This window comes from Plectropomus leopardus, chromosome 1 (assembly GCF_026936395.1).
Source record: "Plectropomus leopardus strain MGB_pleo_1.0 chromosome 1, ASM2693639v1, whole genome shotgun sequence".
NCBI lineage: Eukaryota > Metazoa > Chordata > Actinopteri > Perciformes > Serranidae > Plectropomus > Plectropomus leopardus.
Genome location: NC_142176.1, coordinates 4541585 through 4566325, shown reverse-complemented (window position 1 = coordinate 4566325; position 24741 = coordinate 4541585). Strand labels below are relative to the sequence as shown.

Genomic DNA, 24741 nt, shown 5'->3' with positions numbered 1-24741 from the left:
AGCCTTTTTTTTGAAAAACGAAAGAAATGCACATGACCAGCGTTTAAAGATTTGCATTTTTATTAAGAACAAACAGGCTCGGAGCAGAGAGCCTCAGACAGTAGTAAAAGATTGAATAATGCACTACTGGATGGGATTTGAAGAACAGAAAAACAGTATTGTTTGTTGAGTATTGTCAGTTGTATTGCCAATATAATTGCAAACACCACAATCATCCAGCTGGGCAAATAGAATACTTGCCAGCCTCCTCTCAGGAGACTCCTGATCTTAATTACCCGCTTGCAGTTTCTTTCTGAGGTCACAGCTCTTACATGCTGCTCCTCATTTTTTACAATTTCACACCTTTTTTTCCTCTTAGTTATCGCAATCTGTTTCTGGCATTTTCCAGTGTGTATAAGCGTTACTCTAAGGGGCTGTTTACATGGCAACAGTTCCTGCATGAAATGTTAAACTTTTGTTGCAGTTTGGCCTTTCATTCACATTTTGAGGGTCTGAAAATGCAAACTTTTGAAACCGGGTTCCAGAGTGTAGTCTTTTGAAAACAAAACCCCTTCTGTCCCCGTGTAAACTGGCAATGCGCAGAAAACGGTGACGTCACAGCTGTCCGCCTCGCTCAGGCATCCGGGACGCAGGGGTGTGTGGGCGAGGGAGGACAGCTGACTGCGGGTCCCTGTTTGGGGCCAAACTTACAGCCTGGTCTCCCTCCCTCCCCTGGTACCCAGCAGTGTAACAGGGGCATGAATCAAAAAACCAAACTGAATTTAATGTGTTTAACATGAATATTCTGTTGCAGTATACTAAGGGGCCGTTTACACTGCATTGGTTCTTGCATGAAACCTTATTGTTGCGGTTTGGCCTTTCGTTCGCACGACAAACACGTTTTGGGGGCCTGAAAATGCGAACCCTTGAAACCGGGTTCCAGAGTGTCATTTTTGAAAACTCGGACCCTTCTGTCACCGTGTAAACTGTGTTACACAGATAAAGGCCCTGCATGCACACTACAGCACTTTCGTTTGTTTTTCTAGATCCGGGTGCAGGACGATGCGTTCACTTTGTTATTATGTGGACGCAGATTTTTTTTTTTTTTACGCAAAAAAGACTTTTCCATTTTCAGCAGGGCCATTCTCACCTAAAAATGACTTAATTATTTTGTGTATTTCTCTCTTGAATAGTCACCAGAGTGCAGTAAACAAAGTCTCAGAAACTCAAAATGTTCTGGAGGAGGAACCCCAGACCCCTTTTGTTATTTTTAAATAACAAATAATAAAATAACTCTGTGATATCATGTACAAACCCGACATAGTTTACAAGTCTGCGAGTGGCCACGCAGTCTATCAGTGCAGGAGGAATACAACAAAAACACTTAATCACGTTATGAGATTTAAAGCTGTTGATTGCATATACACAGAAAGTGCATATTTATAGCCAACATAACTTCATGTTCAGGTACGATAAACAGGAACTAAATCAAAGTGCAGAAAGATCGACACTATTAAAGACTGCATGTTCATCCTCTATATTCTTCGTCATTTTTAGGTGGCGAGGGTAGAGACATGCATTAACTTTGTGTTTCAGCCTGTGTTTAGTCTGGTGTTTGTGCTTGGTTCGGTAGCGGTCCTCTTCATGGAGCACTGGAAGAGACGACAGATGCGACTCAACTACATCTGGGACCTGACAGGCTTCGGAGAGGAGGAGGAGGTGAGAGCATGCTATCGACAACTTTTGCAAGCACATGTCGAAATATAATCATCCATAAAAGTATGGATGGAAACTGCAGTTAGATGTTTTGGGAAACATGATTTTCCACGTCCTTTATTAGAGATATTTTTTTAAATATCACATTTATTGCTCTTTTTTTCCACATAAACACAGAACAGCTCAGATTAGGGGTCAACTGATACTGTTTTTTCAGGGCCAATAGAAATATCAATTATTAGTGGTTAATGAGACTGATAACCGATACTTGGAACCAATATGCATTTACAATAAAAATGAAACTCTTTCTCTTAATATTTGGAATTTGGAAGATTATAAACTTCAACACAATTTTTAAAAAAAATCTTTTAGCAAATATTTAATAAAAACTAAAACTTATAACATAATAAACAGTAAGTTCCCAGCAACTTTTTTTTATAAAGTCAAGGGAAAATAAAACAAAATGAATAAACAAAAATAACTCCCTGAAGTTTTACAAAGTAAAAGTTCCTCCCATGCTGACACTTTCTTTGCAATTGAATGATGTTGATTTCGATTTAAGTCCATTAACTATAAATCCTGTTGACTGAACATGATGCATTATAACATTTTTCCTTCCTTCCAGTAAAACCATTAGTTTCCTTTGACTTCAGCAAACCATGAAAACAACTTTAGGCTTGAAACCTGCTCATTAACAGTCATCCATCATGTCTGCTTTTAGTGTCAAAGCAACATTATTTCTGCGTGGTTATGCAACGTAGACCCTTCAAATGAATCTGCACTTTTAAATGCATTATCGTGTCACAATGTTGCTTTGACCACAATCAGCAGACATGGTTTTGTAATGGATTACTTGGAAATTGCAAGTCTTTTTAATATAATTTCTATCCCAATGGGCTACATGGAAAATTTTAAAAAAAAGAAAGAAACTGGCCTTGTAATCACAAAATTACAAATTATTTGCCCTTTTGTGTGTTGTAAAGAGTTTGTGTTTCTTTTGTTCTGCAACATTAAAAATATTGTTAAAACAACAAATTGAATACAAAATTGGGACAAACACTTCAGAATGAAAATCAGAGAGTAATAAGGATGACACAAAGGTCAGGATATGCATGTGCATGTACCTCCTCTGTCTTCTGTGTGCGCTCTGTAGTGACTCAGCCCTCGGCACAAATGTTCCCACACAAACATCACGGCCTCAGACATCAGTGTCTTTTAAAATCAGAATGAAAAAGAACAATGCATGACTGCCCTTTTTTATGAAAGATTTTGTTAAATATTTTTTTGCTCTTAAAGTGACACTGAAGTGTTTTAAATCCTCAGAGCCAATGAGTGCCCGCTGACACCTTTTCCTTGTTTATGTGTTTGTTGTATCTCACAGGAGGAGCATAAGGTTTGGATCCAACTTGATTTATTTTGCTTTAATTTACTTTCTCTCTTTTTGACTGTCTGTTTTAGCTCCGTTCTGCAGCTGCTAAAATTAAAACTTTCTCCCTCAAGGTGTCTAACAGTCTACCTCAGGTCTTTCCACTTTGCTCAGTCTTTATCTCTTTAGCTCCTCTGTATTTTTTTCTGTAGTTTTTCTTTTTCACGAGGTTCCTCCCGATGCTGGCCATCTCCGTCGCCTCTTAACACAATACTGTTGCTGTTGTTTGTGTTTAGTGACGGCTGCAGAGTTGACAGGAACGTTTGTTGACTCATAGCTGTTGTATCTGTCATCTTCTTTTCTCTTCTTGAATTCTTTGCTTTTTTTTTATGCCTCTGCGGCGGCAGTAGACACGGCCCGAGGCATCGTGTTTTCGGTTGTCCATCCATCTGTCCTATTTTAGCGGATGCAGCCGCTCAAGAATACCCCAAGGGAATTTCTTCAAATTTGGCAGAAACATCCAGTTAAATCCAGTAAACAGTGAACTGTGGTCACTGTTATGTTGCGTCTGTCTGGTTCTTGTGAATTTGATATCTGAAGAATGAGTCAAGGAAATTTCTTCGAATTTGGCACAAATGTCTACTTGGACTCAAAGATGAAGAAGATCAAAGATTTTAGAGGTCAAAGGTCAAGGTCACTGTCTCTCATGAGCAAGATATCTCATGAGAAAGAAGTTCATCAGATTCACTCGCCCTCCATGACAAACTGATAAGAATTTGTTGGTCAAAGGTAAAGGTCACTATGACCTCAAAAAGCATGTTTTTGACCATAACTCAAGAATTAATGTACAAATTGTGACAAAATTTCACACAAATGTCTAGTAAGATCAAATGATCAAGTGCTGACACTTTATGTCCAAAAGGTCAAAGGCCAGCTTCATTAGGACATCAGAATGTTCTTCAAAAACACTTTTCTGGCCATTATTGAACATGTTATCTCAGGAACCGAAGGGGAGACACTCGGTCAGATACGGAAATGTTGACACTAATCTCGTGTGTCCACCTGAAAGTTGTGCTGATAGTAGATATTTTCTGTGCTGCCGGGGGGAATATGTGTGTGTGAAGCATCCAGTGTTTGAGATTATTCAGCTTCGCTGCAGCTGCATCCATATTTAAAGAATTCTCAACTGTTATGGCTTCATGTGAGTCTGGACAGACATGGATGTAAACTTAAAGTGCAACTTGGCTGGTTCGCAGAGGCATACAAGCACTTTGTGGTAATTTTGGTTTACATATTTTTTAAAAGAGACAACTGTGTCCTCCATGCACATATGACAAGCAACACACACACTCCCAAAGTGAGGTAAAATATCTTTGAGAAAGAAGTGGTGCAAAAATATTGTCTAAGCACCTTTTTAAATATTGTAAAAGGAAAAGAAAAATTGCTGCCCTGACGAGTCGGTTAATTTTGAGCCTGTTCTAGCACTTTGCATGCAAATGCTTTAAGGTAATTTATATAGCGGGTATAATTACTTCAGCCTATGATGACTGAAGTTCCAATATTGTTGAGTAATGGCCCAATGAGAGAAGGGTCTGCCAAAGGGGACCCTTTATCCAATTTTCTGCTCACCCACAAGAAACTCAGAAAAGCCCACACAGCTATGTAGGACCACGAATCAAACCAACTGAGCCCCTCATAGTTTACACACTTCTAGCCCTTTCAGCTCACTCTTGACTTTTTCTTATTGGTCCCAGATGGGCAGTCTGGCTGGAAGGACAGTGGTATGTCAAGCCCATAAATTTCTGAAATACCTAAAAAGAAGAGTGAAAGTCTAAATCACCTTGGACAGGACCAAAAGAGATCAAATATGCAGGCTGTCTGGTTCTAATGTGCCCCTCAGATAAGGTTGAATCAGTTTTCTATCTTTTGAACAGTAAAGCCAAATTAAACCTGGACCAAAAAAGATTGTTTTGGTTTTTTTACTACCAGAAGTGTAATGAGTGTGTAATGTGAAATGTGTCATTGCAGTAAAAACATTTTAGGGTATTATCACCTGCCTCTGCAGTTACTCTCAGCTCTATTTATAGTTTACTATTTCTCATTTAAAGCCCACAGCTTTATATTGTCATGGTTTATTCCCTAAATATATACTAAAATATGCAGGATTTTCCTAGTTTTAATGTACAGACCAGACGTTCTCAAAATCAGGACTCGGGTCCAGATCTGGACCACACGGCAAGTTCCAAGTCTCGTATTAGGAATGCAATAATACACTTTAATGAAGTATATGTTATGTTTTATACACATCAGTAAAATTGTTAGTTTTGTAGAATATATTCTATTTGGAAATTGATGCAGCGACCCTTGTGCTAGATTAAGCCTTTAACATAATAATTTCCCTGTTTGAAGTTCATTGTCATGGCAACGTTGACAGCCGGCGTATCATGTTTAAGTTGTCACATGTCAGACTTCACGGGTCGGCTAACAGGCGTCCATTAAAAATGAGCAAGTTAGTTTACGGCTGACAATGCACAAGATAGATTACTCAGTCATTTTTAAACATAGTTTTTAAAAAAGGTGAAATTAAATTTTGTCTTTCAGAAGCTGCTATGACAAATACATCCGGTCGCTCAGGCATGTTGCTGCTGATGGCATCATACAATTTCTTGCATTGCATCTCTGCAGTAAATGTTTTAAATTTGCACCAGAGTTTCGTGTCCTGTCGGCTCTGAACAACTTCTGCCCATCCAGCGCAACAGCATTTATGTTCTGTCCTGCGAGAAGAAAAGTGAGAAAGCGTCTTCTGTCACTGTACAGTACGTCGTCACTATCCAAATGTGCAAAGAAAAAAAAAAAACTAGGCTTGAATGTATTTTGTCTCAGACTGCCTTAGACTTAAATATATATAGCTTGTAAATTATATGCAAGTTTTATAAAAGTCATTTTCTTATCAACAAATGTATGGATGTAAAACTTTTGTTTCCACAGTGTATTTAAGACGAAACAAAAATACACAAGCTTGCCAAAGTTCCTGCCATCTGCATGAACACAGCCAAAGTTATCAAAAAATGAACAATGAAAGGCGCGTAAAATGCACCAAACAGTCCCTGAGGGTCAAATGTTTTTACAAGAATATTTAAAGAAAATGTTCCATCAGCCTTTTAGCTTTCATAAATCACATTGTGTTCACATTAGCACTGCCGAAATATTACAAGAGCAGTTATTACTTTGAATAGTATCAGTCTGGTAGAAATGACTCAGGATATCAAAGCAGTTTAATTTTATGCACTAATAATGATTTTTTTTCCCCCTGCTGGCCTGAATCCACACCGAACAAAATTTGTTTACTCCTTTTCGTGGCAGCTTTTGTCAGCATTTGGGTTTTTTGTGTCTGTCTTCACTCTCTCTGTCTATCTGTACATTAGCTTGACACGCGGACCTTCAGGCTGAAAATGACTGTCTAACCCTCAGCTTTGTTTTCTAGCGATGCCGTTTCCTCTGATTCATTCCTCTTGGCTTCCTGCAGACTGTATTCCTGTGACTGTTACACTCACTTCTGACTGCACATGACGCCGACATAAAATGTTAATCCTACATTCCTCACCATGAAAGGATTCCTTGACAGCAGCGCAAATTGGACACGCCACATCACAAGCTTTGTGTTTGAAATGGTTAACGGCTGTATCAAGGAAGATAAACACTAATTTACCAAACAGTTTGGCATTTCAAATTAGCGCAACGTGCGTGGTTGCTATCTTGCCCAGAAGCACATGGATATCAGTCTGAGTCAACTACAGACACCTGCAGGGATATGCTTGCCTGACATTGCATTAAGACTGGAGGTAAATGGTAGCTGTTGCAAACATATCTGCTAAGGCACGGTGTTTTAGTGGACATTGTTGGGCCGTTCTGTCACGTGTTTGATCACAAACACTTAAACATGATAAGCTTTTACACACATTTAACTGTAGTCTGAGTTTAAGTTGACTCTTGATATTTCCGTGCTACTCCGGGTTTATGTCTGTTTAATTCTTTCATGGTGAGTCGATGCATTTTTTTCTCTTTTCTTGCTCAGAGCTCTAATTTTAACTCACTGTTCTGCAAACTTCATGCAAACAGGCTGGTCATTTAGTTTCATTCTGAATCTCCTCAATGCTCTTCTCTACTGGTTATTATCTTGCACACTTACTGCTTACTAATATAACAGGTGGCACAGATCAGTAACTTCAACATCCAAACTGATTTCTCTTCCAGGACCACAACCGAGCGGAGTACGAGTTCCGAGTCATGCAAAAGACTATGAGACAAGAACACGCAACCCCGAAGGTAAAACTCCTCTAGTCAGATTTTTAGCTGTGTGTTTAAAGCACATCTGCTCAGTAATTCATCCACTCTGATCTTACATTTGCTGTCACGGCTGGTGTGTTCATTTAATGTATTTCTCTTCTTTTTGATAATTGTCTAATATTTTTGTTGCCTCATTTCTGACCTATGAATATATATATATATATATAGATAGATAGATATGAATGTACGTGTGTGTGTGTGTGTGTAGTTTTGTTTTTCTAATTTTTTCATTATTATTTCATTATTCCACTTCATGTTATCATCATAGACATAAATTATTTTTATTTCTTAACCCCAAAATTGTTCCAGCAATTTAAAATGACTTTACTTCTTTAACATATTTTGTTGTGGTATTCTTTTGATCACATACATACACTAACAGCAATAATCAAGAAACACACTCTGTCCATCAGCAGCTTGCAGCCTTCACCAAACACACAGTCAGCGCTGACTAGTGTAGGACTCACGTCTAACGGCAGCTTCAGCACCGTTTTGACAAGAAACTGCTGATGAAACACTGAAACATGTTTGTAGTATAAAGCATGGAGACATTTCACACGACGTCTTCTGGAGGTTTAGAGTCGAGCATGTTCACTTTGGGTAATGGCCTTTAGCCTTCAGTCTTGTGCCAAGGTCACGTCTTTCTTTTTCATTGAATACACCAGAGAAAACACACACACACACACACACACACACACACACACACACACACACACACACACACACACACACAGTCGCTTGAGCTCTCTGACCCAATTCTCAGTAGGCTTGAATGTGACATGATAGCTCGGGGCAGAATTAGCTGTGCTCCACTGCAGCCACATAGCGAGTGTGTATGTTTATGGTGTGTGTCAGCGTGTGTGTGTGTGTGTGTGTGTGCGTGTGCATGCTGTGTGCATTTGCGTGCCCACAGCATTAAGAGCTGCTACTGACGGAGAGACATGACACACACGTTCAAACAGCTGCAGAGGCTGTTACTGTTTCAGACATGTTGTGTATTTTATGTCCTTCACATAACTGTGTGTTTATGTGTGTGTGTGTGTGTGCGTGTGTGTGTGTGTTTTCAGGGTGAAAAGGTGAAGCTGACCTGTACAGACAGACTGCCGGCTTACTTGACTACTGTGGTGACGATGTGCTTCATGGTGAGTCTCGTCAGTCTCTCTGCAGTGTTACATCACCAGCCTTTGTTTATTTAACACGTGTGTGACGTTTGAAGAAATTACATGTCATTTCTGAACTCCTTCAACTCAAAACGACAGTTAGGGAAAGCAGCGTTTACGTTCAAATGTTTTCTTTGAACTAGGAAGGGAAGAACACTTCAACAGAGTTTTTTAGCTTTCAAGTAAGGTGAAAATAATGTGTGTAAAAACACGATAAAAGAACAGACAAATAAAAAAATCTATCATGGTAATTCTGAAATGACAAAAACAAATGCAACTTTTAGCTGTTGTCTGGGTCTTGAGTCACAGTAAATACAGTTTGTGTAGAGTATCTAAAATATTATAATAGTATTATAATGTATAATATGTGTTAAAAGAGTACTTCATTCCCCAAATGACCATTTGCATATCAACTATTCACCATGTGTTACTTTGAATTTGTGTGAATAAAACGATGTCTTTCTGGCATGTCTCCACAGCAAACAGCAAATCCAAAAAAAAATCATTCTTTATTAATTAAGTAAACAATAAACGGGATCCACGTTTAATGACAGCAAATCCATTTACAAACACACAACTCGAGCAGTATAATCAGTCTCAGTTATTCAGTCGTATGCTCAGCACTTCCCGAACATACATTTTCCCCAAAATGTTACTACAAGTAGCGCTCCCTTGAGCTTCAGTCAGGCACAAAACAAAAGAAACCCGACTCTACATGAACCTGTGCAGCTTTTTTCCAAGGCCGACCCAAGCACGAACCACAGCAGCAGTTTTGGGCCCAAGTTCTGGGATGACGTGTTTTGTGGCACCACCTCTTCTTCTATTCTTCCTTCTGTTATTTCAGTCGTCTGTCGTTCACTCTGCACGTCATGTAAAACAGGTTTTTAAGAATGTGCTGCACGCCTCGGTGCATCTCCGTTTTCGACTGCTCATAGCGGCCGATGGCATTGCAGCGCACATGCACAGGAAGATCAACGCTCTTTGCTGCATTTTACGTGCATCTCTCCCACTGCTGGGGAGGCAGAAGCTAACACTGCAAACCAAGTCCCCTCGCAGCGCCCTGTTGCTCTGTCTCTACTTTCCATCCCTCTCTTCCCCTGCTTCCTCGGTCCAGTCATCCTCTCTCTCTGTCTCTCACATTCCCGCTCGTTCGATGCATGCCAACTATACGCGACTACAGGTGACCGGAAATCTGCTCCCATTTACTTTGTATCGGAAGCCACTGATTCCCTGTGCAATGCATGCTGGGATACCTGTGATCCGGAGCAAGCTGGCGGCACGACAAGAGGAAGTAACGATATCAAAATCTCAAACGGTGCTCACATCAACACAGCCACTCAAGCTGCAGCTCCAGCAACTTTCTAATCAGCTCTGTATAAATGCAGGAAATACTAAAGTAAAACTTCGTCTGCTCGAGAAGGGGGTGGGGGATTATGGATGGATGCACACAGTGGGGCGGGGCAGAAGTGAATTGAGGCGAAATGGTCGCGTACAGTGGGCATGCACCGTTTCGCTTTTTTAACTTCTTGACTCAGTCCAATGCAACTCCTGCCATTTACACACAAGAGCTGCTAGATTTGTTAAAGTAAAAAAAACTGTGAAAACACAACCCAGTATAAGCTTGAGGGAACACTGATAAATTACAACCCGTCCTGTCTCAAATCTGGCAGGTCTGGTCGCGCCCAATCAGGCTCAGGCAGAGATCAAAGCTTTAGCGCACCCTGATCATGCCTGAGCATACATGTGCATATGAGATCTGCTTAAACAGAGTTTAAACACTTTTTTATTTTCATTTTTTATTTTTTTGTTCACTCAGACATACAAGAAACACAGTTTTCCTCTCAAATTCAGTGAAACACTCACTGGGCACATGATTGATTCAGACCCATACACACGTCTTTAAAACCTGACTCCAGATTTGAAAGCAAATCGTGACTTGAATCAATGTTCTGTTTGTTATTCCTCTGAAATCACGTCACTCAACAGCAGCGCACACTGCAGCAAACTACCATCACATACAATACAGCATCCTAACACGATGAATGCCTCAGCCGTCAGTCGATAATGTCAGCTCAGTATCTTCAAACGATGAAGAAGGCATCCCTGATTTACTGGAAAATTACATTTTATCGCTAGGTTTTTGCTTTGCTTCATTGATTTGTGGCTGTTAGCCATGTGCCAGGCGAATTCAACACATACAGCAGGTCAGCCTCTCTCTTTTCCAGCCGCCCACTGCGGGTCCAACTTGGAATACACACACACGGACACAGAGAGAGAGAAGCAGGGAGAGCAGTTTCTTAACAAATTACATGTAAAAGTTAAAAAAAAAAAAAAACTGAATCTAAACCAAGCAGAACATTTTACATCAGAAAACTGACCCAACCCGGATTTGTGAGGGCTTGTTGGGTTTGGGTTGGGTAGCAGGAGGCTGTCAAGCAGCAGATGTTGTTGCTATGAAAACAGATGCATTATTATAATAAATACAGACTGAGGTAATGATGCATGTCGGAACAGCTGCCCGTATTATTTTCATTGTATACAGCACCTTTAAATACGTGTGGCATGTTTCAACACGGTCTACTTCACATCCTGGACTTTGAGTCTTTCCACTGGACTTCAACTTTGTTGTATTACAAGGAAAATACCTGTTCAGATTCAAACAAATGCTATAAAAATGAAGAATAAATGTTTTGGGAGTATAACTGCCGATACCTAAGAAAAGAGTTCATCCAATAAGCTTTCTCACCTGCAGTAATTCTTTGATTATTTTGTAAAACTATCAGCAGATTGTCAGATTTTTTGTTATGTTCACGTCTTATTTTTTAGATCCTTGTGACATTTGCGATCGTCTTCGGGGTCATCCTGTACCGAATCAGCATCAAGGCTGCGCTGCACATGAGCAACTACGCGGCAGCCCGGTCCAACATCAGAGCCACCGTCAAAACCACCGCCGCCATCATCAACCTCATCGTCATCATCATCTTGGATGAAATCTACGCATCCATCGCCCGCTGGCTCACCACCCTGGGTGAGGCACATTTCACTGTTAACCACTTCGATTGACTTTGATTGATTGATCAGATATTCTTACAACAAGCAAAAGAGTTTGTGGGAAAATATTTTTTAAAAAACTCGACTTTGTTTGATGCTGAAATATTTAAGCCCAGCAAAAATGTATGTTTTGGTGCTTCGCTGTGCAGATTGATTTTATGGAGATAAGAAATTACAAATGAAAACCCATAATGGCTCACGAGGGGATTATAACCAGACATCTAGAAAAGTAGAGAGCATCAACGAAACTTTATTTTTAGTTTATTGAGAGTTGTGTGAGTGTTTTACAGCACTGAATGAATTGGATGAAGAGTATGTGAGATAATTAAGTCACATTTTGTCTTTTTCAGAGGTTCCAAAGACAGAAAAGAGCTTCGAGGAGCGCCTCATCTTTAAAACCTTCATCCTGAAGTTCGTCAATGCTTTCACACCCATCGTTTATTTGGCCTTCTTCAGGGGCAGGTAACACCTGACAATGACTCTCACTGCTACTATTTTCTACATTTTATGATAAATCATTGTAATCAAACTTAAGTAGATCATCAATAATTCAAGTATTTGCACCTGTTGTTGATCTCGCGTGCTGTTTGGTCGTCATTTTTTATCTAAAACACTGTATCATGAGTGTGTTTGTACTGTTAGATGATCAAACTGTAAATTTCCAGCTTTCCTCTTCTAACATATAACATGTGATGGTTGTGTTTGGTTCACAGGCTCGTTGGACGACCTGGAAACTACTTGTATGTCGTTGGATCGTACAGAATGGAAGAGGTAATTCACACTAAACAGAGCGCGACTGACAGACGAACCCAGCGTTAGCGTTTAGTCCTCTCCGTTTCTGATCTGCCTCTGTAAAACAGGCTCCTGACGTTGAGTTGTGGAGCTTGACATTGTTTGTTCTTCATTTCTGATTATCAATTACATCACGAAAATCTCAACTGGATCTCAACACTAAGAGATTTTAGCAATACAGCAACACAAAAATGTCTCATGCAAATTCTGTGAATTTTGCACGTCCATGTCAGTGACCGGGTTTCCATTAACCCTCAATTGGCACAAATTGAAATTGTGAATTAAATACGCCTAATGGAAACACATCAATTTAGGGGAAAAAAAGTTTTTACGCTTGCATGAGGTGGTATATCAGGCAATTTGAAAAAGCCATATTTCACAAAACTGCAATGGAAACATTTTTTTGGCTTTTCTAGGTCACATGATTCTACGTCTATGTGCTTGTCAGTAGGAACTGGCTCCCTCATGATGCAGCAGGAGCTACAAGAGCTGTTATTGCATCACATAACTCAAAAGTTGAGTTGCATTATCTGGAAGTTTTGAATCCACAATTCCTCTGTGAAATCATGGAAATCCCAGAAATCCCTCAAACGTTCCCACGTATCAGGGGCTCGCCTTTCCATTATGGCTCCATAACACGCCTACATGGCCTTGGATTGTAAATAATGACGGCTAGTTTGGTGGCTGCAATAGAAATAAAGCTGCTAATGTTTTGAACATCCATCGCCATGGTTACTGAAATGTTATCAACAGAGGAGAAGTCGCAGAGCATCACTCTGTGTAAACACAGTCATCTCACACTTGTGTTGTATCGCCATTTCGAAATTAACGCTCGTGTTTTGTGAAAATCTGTAATGAAAACCTGCCTTCTCACTCACCCGGCCCAAATCTTCATCTATATCCGTCTTTGCACTGACTTTTTGGCAATCTGGCTGCACAAAAGGCTGTCTTCATGTTTGGTGTGAACACACCATTAGCAGCATTCGTTGTTGGTTTGGGTCTTTTGTAGGGCTGCACCCGACTCAGCATTATGCCTGGTGAACCAGATTTGGCTTTTCAATACAAATATAGGACTGTTTGTGAAGTTTTTTTCCACAGTTTGAGAGTTTGAGGGGGTTTCGGGGGAACGTTCAGATTGACAGAGGCCTTCACGTATAAAATCAAATTAGCATTTTTCATCATCTGACTAGAAGGAGTCCCAAACCTCCTCCAGAGGTGATTTGAAACGATTCGCTCTTTATTGTCCTCTTAGAGAAATTTGCCCTCACAGTCTGCACAATCAAACACTCAGTACAAGAAACACAGGGGATGTAAACAAACAACTACACAGCAAAAGTCAATACTAGCGACCTCAGGCTGTTTGAGGCAGGAATGGCTGAGGGCACAAAACTACTCACAGATTTCTTGCAGAAAAGTTGTCTGCAGCCCGACGGGCGGAGGGGCAGCAGGGGTTGCGTGCTGTCAGCGCTCTGTGAGTGCTGGCAGGTCGGGGTTCGGGAGGGAGATTATTTTAGAGGATATATTGGTGAATTTTGGGAGTTCATGTCCATTGGCGAGGCTGAGTGTGGTGCAGTGCAGGAGGATGAGTTCAGTAATGCTCTCATACAGAAGGAGGGGTTGAAAAGCAAAGACACAAGCCGTTATCCAAATATAAGTTTGAAGATTGCAGAGTCTTTGATGGCAGCGTTTGTGGCTGTCTGCGGCGTGGTGATCAAAGCTCGGTTTATTGTCTAGGACGATGAAGAGCCACTTAAGGCTCTTCATCATCTCCACTGGTTGACCGATAAAGGAGGGAGGGCAGTGAGAGGTGGTGAGTTTATTGCTGTGCCGAATGGCGAAGATGAGCTCCTTCGTCTCGGTGTCGGTGTGGAGGAGGTGACTGTCTGTAAACCACACCACAATCTGTCCTAAACGCTCCTGAGGTGCATTTGCACTCAGCTTTTTAGAGGTCAGAAGCTTTCTGATGTGACCGAGGTGCACAAAGTGACTCAGCAGACTATTTGTCAGTTGAGTTTTTATTGTAGTAATGCATTTTTTAATAAATTTTTAATTTTGAGATTGCACACAGCAGAGTGGATTTCCATTTTCATTTCCAAATTTTTATTTGATTTTTTTTAGTACATCACATACAAAGACTAATAATATTCTAATTTGTATTTTGATTAGAAACTGTTTTGTTTTTTTAAGAGGGGGGAGGTGTGGGGCAAAACAGTGTACGAATGTGAAGTATTTTTTAAGCACTGGGGACGGACATACAAGTTTAAATAGTTATAATTGTTAATTATTTAGATGCCCTCTGAACCCCAAACCCTGCTGACAGTTTTGAAAGGCACGTATTTACCAAAATTACACAATTTAACATACAAGAAAACTGTAAAAACCTAAATTATTGTCAGATGTTCAATTTTCCGGCAGTCCTTGAAGACATCATGCGCCACAAAGGCTTCCATCATCAAAATCACTCTACACTACTTGTCTCATTTAAAATTTCGCACAAAATAAACTGTTCTTTTAACCAGATACTGCATCCAGTCTCTCAACAGTGAGAAATAAAGTTTTTTTTCCAGATTTGGTTTTCAGCTTTTAACTTTTAAACATCTTTTTTTTATATCCAGTAACTTCATTTGTGACTATATATATATATATATATACATATATATACATATATATATATATATATATATATATATATATATATATATATATATATATATATATATATATATATATATATATATATATATATATATATATATATATATATATATATATATATATATATATTAAAAATGTATTGCAAAAATATATATTTATGGCGGAGGGAGGGTCCCAAAAAAACAATAACAAAAATTATTTTTAAAAAAGAGAAATATATAAATAAATAATTTTAGAAAAGTCACACCCCAGCCTCCCCTTTCTTGAATTAATAATTAATAATAATAATAATAATATAAATATATATAAATAATAATAATGAGTCTCCCATACACGGGATTATAGTAGTCCAATTGTGACGAGATGAAAGCATTGATGACTTTTTCAAGATCCACTTGAGATTAAAAAATACATCTATATTTTAACAAAGTTCAGCCCCTTTAATAAAATCTGTGTCTGTGGTTTGTTTTTCCACTCTGAACTCTTGACTCCCTCTCTCCCTCCATGCTCCTCTGCCTCAGGCTGATTTCTTGCCGCTCTCTGACACGTCGTTCCCCTCTCTTTCTCTCTCCAGTGTGCCCATGCCGGCTGCCTCATGGAGCTGTGCATCCAGCTGTGCATCACCATGCTGGGCAAGCAGCTCATCCAGAACAACCTGTTTGAGATTGGCATACCGTAAGTGCAGAACACGAGCCGAGCAACGGTTCAGCACAGATCACGATACGTGGGTTCAGCGAGCCACAGAACAAATTATGCACACCCACTCAGTTGTACTTTCGCCTGAGAGGAATCATTTAAATGACTGTCTGGTTTTCAGACGCACTTACCTGCGAACCACAGGACACCTTGACGAACTCTGCCAGCCTGCAATTTTCTCTGTCTTGCTTTGTCCTTACAGTACACTTAAAAGGAAGTTTGTAAGTTTATTGTACTGTATGTTCAGTTCTTATCACACAATCCACCAAAAGCACAGCTCTAAACTGAATAACGTAAAAGAAATACTAGAAAAATGAATTGTATTGTACTGACTTATACAGGGGGGGGTTTTTATTATTTTGTCCACCCCATTTATATTATATAGTGTAGGCTAAATGAGAGCCCCCTTCTTTTTAATGCAGTGCATTTTACAGCTCTACAAACTCCAAACTAACCATGATAACCTTCATGGGAGAGGATTCATTGCAGGACTGCTGGACTAGGCAACATTAGTTTTAGGGATCAACTTAATTTAAAGGTTTTTTTTATCAAAAATGTGCATTTTATGTTAGGAATCCAGTAAAGGTCAGGCTCCAGTAAAAAGTCTAAAAGTCTCATTGCCTTCGGCTGTTGTTGTGTTCAGGAAGCTGAAGAAACTGCTCCGGAGGAGGAAGTCAGACTTGGACTCGAAGCAAGAGGAGGAGCTGAGCAAAACTCTACAACGCCACGAGAAAGACCACATCCTGGGTCCTTTCGTCGGCCTCAGCCCCGAGTACATGGAGATGAGTGAGTCTAAACACGAGTCAGCTGCAAACAAATACACAAACATACAACAAAGTTTTTGGTTATGTTTTGAAAAACCTCATGGTCCAAAACCTAAACGGTAGGGGCACTAATTTGTTAGATATCATACCATCAGCTGTGTAAGAATATGTTGACTAACTCTAATGTAAACCCATCAAAGCTATGTATTAAGTAGAGCCCGATTGATATGGGATTTTTGAGACCGATGCCGATTTTATAGAGAGAAAATTCACCGATTACCGACATGGCGGCCAATATTTTGAATTCTACAGCTGGAATAAAAAAACATAATTTTTATGTGGATTGTGCTCTGATTTTGCCCAATATAGCTTTATGACTACTTTCTTAAACAAACAACTTTTATTTAACAATTTACTTATAAAACATTACACACTAACAAAAATAAATTAATACAAATATAATAAACAAAAGTACTGTTTGGTCTTTGCTGACCATTTATCTAAATAATAAATACAATTACATAAATAGCTAAATACACATCAGTCCTGTTCAGTATCAGTCAGTGAAAGTTTCTAAACCACCCAAGCATCGTTTTCTGCATTATATGGTCTGTAAAAAAGTTTTTTTCATCAGCGCAAATTGGAAAAAATATATATACCAATGCCGATATGCTCCGATATGTCTGTGAAAGGCTCATATCGGCCGATAATATCGGTTGACCCATAAATTGGTCTGGCTCTAGTATAAAGATGGGTCAAACAAACACAGAACTTTCTCCTAGGAGGCAGCTGTTTGTGTCCAGTGTAATACAATTTTTTTGTAACTACGTTAGACAGTAAATATCACAAGAGAGACGTGATTTGACATTTACATTTACACTTGCATTATCGTTATTTATAATAATGACGCCTGTGTTTTATCCTTGTTGACGCTGCTCGTCCTCCTCAGTAATGCATTTTCCAGCAAAGGTCTTCATCTCTTGTGTCGAAGTGCTGTCTGTCTCTGACTCAAAATAGATCCTGGAGAAAAGCCTGTGTTCTGCGCTGATATCAACCTTTTTAACACCCTAACCTTTGCAGAGCATGTCATGTTAAGGTCAGAACTAATAAGCATAATAGCTGCAAGCACTTTAAAACAATCATCTTAATGTTTGCCTTCGATGCACCAACAAACACTCTCCTGCATCCGGACCTTTGCTTGACGTCTCAAATGTCAGCTTCTCTAAGAACAATTTGTTAGCCAGCAAACATATTCCTCCGAGCTGAGACTGAAGTCTCTGTTGAGGTGCACAGCGGCGACCTTTAATTAAATAAAAATCCAATTTCACAGCACGCAGATTATCAGTCGCTGATGTGGAAAACTCTGATAGATGATGCTTCATGCGCACCGCAGGTTTCTGTGTTTAATGAAGATAAGTAGATTACAGTTTGCTGCTTTTAATTTGGCTGCTCAAAATTGCTCTTTTTGGATCTATATTATTAACCCTTTGAAACCTGCGCACATCGCCTTAATTTCTTACAAAAATATAGGTAGAAGGCGATGAGCAACAAAAGAAGAAATAACCCAAAAAGTGGCGGAAGTCCAACTTTTATACCTAAAATTTAGCATAAATAAATAGTTCCACTTAATAGCTCATCCGGCCCCCCGTATGTAGCGGTAATGTCCTCGCCGCAGCAGCCGCAGGTTCGATTCCACCCTCTGCCCTTTGCTGCATGTCATCCTCTGTTTTTTTCCCCCTTTCATGCTACAGCTTTCCTGTCAAATAAAGACTAAAAAAGCCACCAAATAATCTTTAAAAGATAAGTGAACAAACAAATACAAAAAAGTAAAAACAAAAACAAACAAACAAGGAAATGACCTGGAAAAATGAACTTAAAAAAATAATTCTGTAAAATTTTAAATATATAATCAAGATGATTATAGATATTGTTTTTTGGACATTTTTCCCTTGCTTTTTAAAAAATAATTTACTCCAAAATTAGCAAAAAGGAAAAGAAAAAGGGAAAAAAAACAAAACAAAAAAAAAACAAGGCAAACAAGACTTGCAAAACGTGCCAAAAAAATTATATTATTTCTCCAACACAATGTTAAATACATAATAATGATAATTGTAAATAAATCTTTTCCATATCTTTTTTTCTAAATCTACTAATTTCTTGCAATATGCAGAAGTTGCTCATTGCCTTTTGCCCCATTTTTTCAAAAGAAAACAAGCCAATTTGCTCACGGTTGAATGTTCATGTTCATGTTCAATGTTGTGAACGGTGTCTGAACGCAGCGTTAGAAAAGTGATCCAGCTTTCAGAGGGTTAAGCAGTTGATCCATAACTCTCATCAGGGGAGTAGATCTATATTAAAAGCTGGCGAAGGCTAATCCCAGTACTTCAGAGAGGATTAAAGCTTCTTAAAGCTCGACACTCGCGTTTCTTCGTGTCCTTGATGGATATCATTTGAAAGAAAGGTTGCAGCAGCTGCATTCCTCGTTTAGCTGTGACCAGCAGAGCGTCACTGTCTCTCTGATCAGTCACTGCTGCATCTCAGAAATCACATATCTGTTTTCCATCGCAAGTTTTGGTGCACAGTGAGCATTACGCAAGACGCACAGAAGAGTGTGTGAAGTAACTCGGCCACAAAAATGAACGACAGGTCCAACAAACCCTGAGCCACGCCCTCGTCTCTGCACAGCCACGGCACAAAATAAATCACTTCTCAATTCTCAAACAGCTCCGCACTGATTGAAGTCATTCTGGGTCAGTCAGGTGTAATAACGTGTTTGGTGCCTGTGTGACATATAGTATATTAGTATATTGACCATTTAACCTTTTAAACTAACGAGTATTGATTGACTCTCTTCTGCATTTTTTCAGTCAGTAATAGAAAGTAAGAAGATGAGCATGATAGTACAGTATTCGAAAATGTCCCGGGAACTGTGAAAACCGAGCTCAGGTCAGCTGCCTAACACAAAGAGGCCCAACACATCGTGTTACCTCATTTGGCGATACATAGTAAATTATCAGACAGTCATGTAAAAAATGTCTTCAGGATTATTACTTGGATGTTCCCAGATAATAAATTTAATATCATCTTCTCTTTGGTTTTTTTTCGTACTAACTGGGGAGAGCCTGAACAGCCTCATAAACACATTAAAGTCCTATCATTATGATCAGCATGAAGATATCTGGCCACACGAGATTTTTCATCATCATTCGACAAACACGGCTGCAAATGTTGCTCTGGAAAATTACAAAACAGGTTTACGACATAACTGCCTTAGATAGTGATAAAATGTTAATGATGGGTTTTTTTTTTATTCTGTTTATTTATTTATTTTATTTTTTTGTATTTTTCTAAATAACATAAAGACCTTTCAATCATTTAAAAAGGGAAAATAACTTTTTAAAAAGAAACAAAATAAAAAGAAAATAGAATGAACAAATAAATAGTTGGGAAGAAAAAAGGGGGGATTGAATAAATAAAATCAATAAAATAAAACTGCGTTAGAAAAGAGGTAGAGAGGTAAAAAAAAAAAAAAAAGATTTTTCATAGACAAGGGTATCGGATCAAGATGTGGTGTTTTTAATATGTTGTGCTGCTCAAATAAATAATGAAAGCAGTTTAAATTTACGTGGAGATTTCCTCTCATCAGACGAGCTCTACAGTAGATACGTCCGTCTTTAAGCTGTAAGGCTCCATATTTATCTGAGCATGAGCACAAATGAAGCAGTTTTGCAGGTTATTTTAATGCATGCAGCAGCACTGATGCACTGAAGCACCTTTTTTTTTGCCTCACATATTTCACCCAAACTTCATGGATCAGCAGTGTCCACACTCAGTTTCTCTTTTGGATTCAAACACAAAGTGTCCGTCCAGGACCTTCTGCTAATTTCTCCTCTCGTCTCTGTCTTCAGTTATCCAGTTTGGGATGGTGACTCTTTTCGTGGCCTCCTTTCCTCTGGCTCCGCTCTTCGCTCTCCTGAACAACATCATCGAGATTCGCCTGGATGCTAAGAAGTTCGTTATGGAGCTGCGAAGGCCGATTGCATGCAAAGCCAAAGACATCGGTAAGTGTCCCCCAACCCAACTGAAATAAGCGTTTACTCCTGTAGGTGTTTCCAGCTGCATCACCTACATTATAATAATCCAGTAGAAAAGCCTCAGCGAGAAGAGATACGCTTTAGCTTTATTTTCAAAATGATCGTTATTTCTCCGTGTTTCCTTTCAGTGTTAGAAATTAAAATTCCTCAGACAAGTTTCAGCGTACATACACAGGCATGTAAATATTGCTTGTTCAGACTTGGAAAAACGTTCACCCATTCTTTAAATGAGGGTGCGAACATAATGACTCCGAAGGCAGTGATTCTTGGATGTGAAAGCATCCTTAAATGCACCAGATATTCATATTTAAATCACAATAATAACAGTCAGCTTTAATGTCAAAGAGATATTATGAAAACAGGCAACACACATAATGACGTCTGTCCACAGCTGTGCTTCTGCCATCTAGTGGCGGCTGGTACTGACTGAACTTACACAGTGCTGACATGGTGAAGATGTTCTCACCTTATAATAATAATAATAATAATAATAATAACAATAATAATAATAATAACAGAAATTCCCTTAATTGGGCCTGATAGTTTTACCTCAGCAGTTAACCCCTTTGAAACCTGAGCTGTTGGCTCTCTAGGCAACGAGCAACTAAACAAAAAATGAAAATAAGCAACAAAAAAGAATAATAAAAAAGAAAAACAAACACAAAACGACCTTAAGAAAGTGCTAAAAAACAAAATGAAAATGTGTGTACATGTGTTTGTGAAGCGCTTTGTAACTGCGTGTTTTAAAAAAGTACTATATAAAAAAAGCTTTGCGTATTTACTCATTTATAAAGCACTTTTAAAAGTGTTACAAAATGCTTTATAAGGCAGAAAAATAAAAGAGACACATTTTAAAATCAACAGGTTTTAAAATAAAAGGGATTAAAAAAAAACAATTTGGTGTATAAAAACGAAGAAAGAAAAGAAAGTCCAAAGGAAATTAAAACTCAAGTAAAAGAAAGGCTTTCCTGTGAAAGTGTGCGGCTCTGACTGCAAACACTTTGTCCTCGTTAGTTTTCATCTGCTGGAACAAACAAACAACCTTTTGCGAAACGATCTTTAGAGGTCAGAGACGCAGCAGAGAGAGGCCGTCAGTTATGATAAATGAGCCTTCACTGAAAAAAGAGTCATCGATCACATCATTTATTTACATTTAATAAAAAGTATATTAAAAAGTTAATTAGCAGGTTCGAGTTAAGTCTTTAAAAATTAAAAATAGTGCTTGAAAAAGTACTTGAAATGTCCGTATGAACCCTGTAATCAGTAAAATCTACTGAATCATACTGTAGGTCAGTGTAACGAGGCGAAAACCGGAGCGACGTTCATGTTAAAAGCTCCGCCGCTCACAGTCCTTCTGTCTCTCTGCAGGTATCTGGTACAACCTCCTGAGAGGCCTCAGCAAGGTCGCAGTCATCGTGAACGTAAGTCTCACATCCGTACAGTCGCTGTGCAGTCGCACGCCCAAAACACGTTTGCAAAACTCCCTAATGGCGTTCTCTTCTTTCTTTTTCCCAAATCTTTTTATTCAGGTTTTCAAAATTAACTTACAGTTTGAATGGAAATGCAGTGAAAATAGATTTTTTTTTTTTTAATACCGATTGGTGGAAAACATTTTTTGATAAATACAATTAATAGCCTAAAGGGTAAGATGTCATCCATGTCAAGCATCTCAAACAACTTTACAAAATATATTTTTTCACATAAAAAAGAAAAAAGGGCAAGAGATTAAAAAGCAAATAAAATAACAGAGAAAACAGGAAAAAATATAGGCATATGTATGCATTTACATACATTTACACACATACACACACACATACATATCTACAGAGGTATAAATAAAATTGTACGGGGGATTGAGAAGGATGTCATGAAAGTCAACAGTGCCTTTCTGATTTTTATTTTTATTTTTTAATTTAAACAGGGCGAGTTAGGGGAGGAAGGTTGGTGCGCTGCAGTTTTTCCTCACGCCCTCTCAGTGAAAACTGGATCTTGTCCAAGTGTAGGTGGTGCTTAACGTCCTCCACGAGGGCAGAGTGGGTCGGAGCCTCTGCTTGTTTCCAGTTTAATAATATCGATCTACGTGCACGTAGAGTCACACATACAGCCATGTTACGTTGAGATCTGGTTAATGCAAGATCAGAAACTTTGATTCGAAAGAGAGCAGTCGGAGGATCCAAAAGTCTGCACAGGATGTCTGACAGTGACTGTTAATCAGGGCTCTCTGTCCCGCAGGCCTTTGTCATCTCCTTCACCTCTGACTTCATCCCGCGGCTCGTCTATCAGTACATGTACAGCCCTGACGGCTCCATGCACGGCTTCGTCAACCACACTCTGTCCTACTTCAACGTCAGCGACTTCCAGCCCGGGACGGACCCTCTGCAGCCGATGCATCTGGGCTACAGGGTCGAAATCTGCAGGTGAGGTCTCACTTTACAGCCGAGTGCACACGAGTCTGCTGCAGACGTGTCGAGACAATAACTGAAGAAATATTTTAAAAATATGTTTCCAAATACCGTCTGTGTAACGTCACCATTGTCCCCCTCCTCGTCTCGTTCATTGCTATTCATTTTTTGTTTGTCACTTATTTTGTGCTGTATGTTTCCATGTTATTCACAAAATAAAAATAAAAAAGGGGGAGGCGAGAAGCTAAACAAGAAATGGCAAAAAAAATTGCAAGAGATTAAAAAAAAAAATTACAAGAAAATTCCCTGAAAATAAGCACTAAAAAGAAGAAAAAGAAAATGAAAGTGCTAAAAATCAAATACTTTTTTTTTCTTTTTCTGTAAAATAATTTTAAATATATAAATATATAAAAGTATTATGCATATAGTTTCTGGACAATTTTTCTCTTAATTTTTGATAATATATAAAAATCCCTCCCTACTAATTTTCAGATCATTTTTCTGCAGTTTGCAGGACTTAAATTGCTAAGCTGCTCATTTTGTGTTCTTCCTGTGTTTTTAAATGATTTTTTTTTTAAATTATGTTTTTAAATTATTCACGTCTTTCCGTCTGCAGATATAAGGACTACAGAGAGCCTCCCTCGTCCAGCACGCCATATGAACTCTCGAAGGAGTTCTGGGCCATCCTGTCCGCCCGCCTCGCCTTCGTCGTCGTCTTTCAGGTCTGGAACAACACACACAGATAATAAATATGAGAGCGCGCACACACACTGCACGCCTCGACATGCTTTCAAACAGCCGTGTCACCCACTTTCACCATTCATGTCGTATGTGTGCAAAGCAAACAAACGTGCAAACGACTCATTTATATTTGATGAATTTATGACCTCTGAGCGACACGCGGTCCTTCACAGAGTGGAAACGTCTCTGTGGACGCGTGTGTGATGAAGAGCGAACAGGCAACAAGTTGTTACCTTCAAATAAAACTTATTTACCGTAAACTTCAGTCAATAGCCCGAGCCTGAACTCAGCAGGCTTCTATTTGGGACAGGCGTCTATATGAGATGGTTTTTTAAATTAATTTCACACAGAACCGTATCTCAGCAGAGATGGAAACACATTTAATTTATTTAATTTTATTAAACCTTCTGAGACCTGGGCAAATTGGCTTTTTATTTTATTCAAAAAAATGAGGATAAAATAAAATAAAATAATAATAAATTACTCAGTAAAATATGCTAAAATAAGATAATAAAACTCAAAAAGATAAAACAGTAAAATATGATAAAATTTGATAATAAAACATTAAAGGATAAAACAGTAAAATATGATAAGATTAGATAATAAAACTCTAAAAGATAAAACAGTAAAATATGATAAAATTAGATATTAAAACCTTAAAATATAAAACAGTAAAATATGATACAATTAGATAATAAAACTGATAAAAAATTAGATAGCAGCACGATAAACGATAATTCTAAAACTAAAATAAAATAAGATAATATGTAAATCAATAAAACAGACTAAGAGGATAAAATAAAATTCAGTTAAAAGTCAGACTATAGAAGCAGGTCTTGAGTTTTAAAAACACTGATATCACGTGCTGCCCTCAGGTCTTCACGTACGATTGTATTATTTTGACAAACTTTGTTCAAAGTTACATAATCCTGATTTAGGCTGTAATATCTGTGGCTCTGTGCTTCGGTGGTTCGTGTG

At 38.7% G+C, this 24741-nt stretch overlaps 1 protein-coding gene across 3 annotated transcripts in view; it reads left to right on the top strand.

Annotated features, from left to right (window-relative positions):
- ano1a (anoctamin 1, calcium activated chloride channel a) overlaps positions 1-24741 on the top strand; it is a 99048-nt gene that overhangs the window by 67655 nt on the left and 6652 nt on the right. For 2 of the 3 annotated variants that reach the window (XM_088085677.1, XM_088085610.1), the window contains exons 13-25: positions 1613-1698; positions 3077-3088; positions 7316-7387; positions 8476-8550; positions 11395-11596; positions 11970-12081; positions 12333-12390; positions 15641-15741; positions 16406-16548; positions 20435-20587; positions 21989-22041; positions 22853-23037; positions 23639-23744. In XM_088085677.1, coding sequence (XP_087941803.1) covers positions 1613-1698; positions 3077-3088; positions 7316-7387; positions 8476-8550; positions 11395-11596; positions 11970-12081; positions 12333-12390; positions 15641-15741; positions 16406-16548; positions 20435-20587; positions 21989-22041; positions 22853-23037; positions 23639-23744 — 1358 coding nt within the window. The remainder of the gene's footprint in view (positions 1-1612; positions 1699-3076; positions 3089-7315; positions 7388-8475; positions 8551-11394; positions 11597-11969; positions 12082-12332; positions 12391-15640; positions 15742-16405; positions 16549-20434; positions 20588-21988; positions 22042-22852; positions 23038-23638; positions 23745-24741) is intronic. The other variant, XM_088085653.1, reaches the window with a different exon arrangement.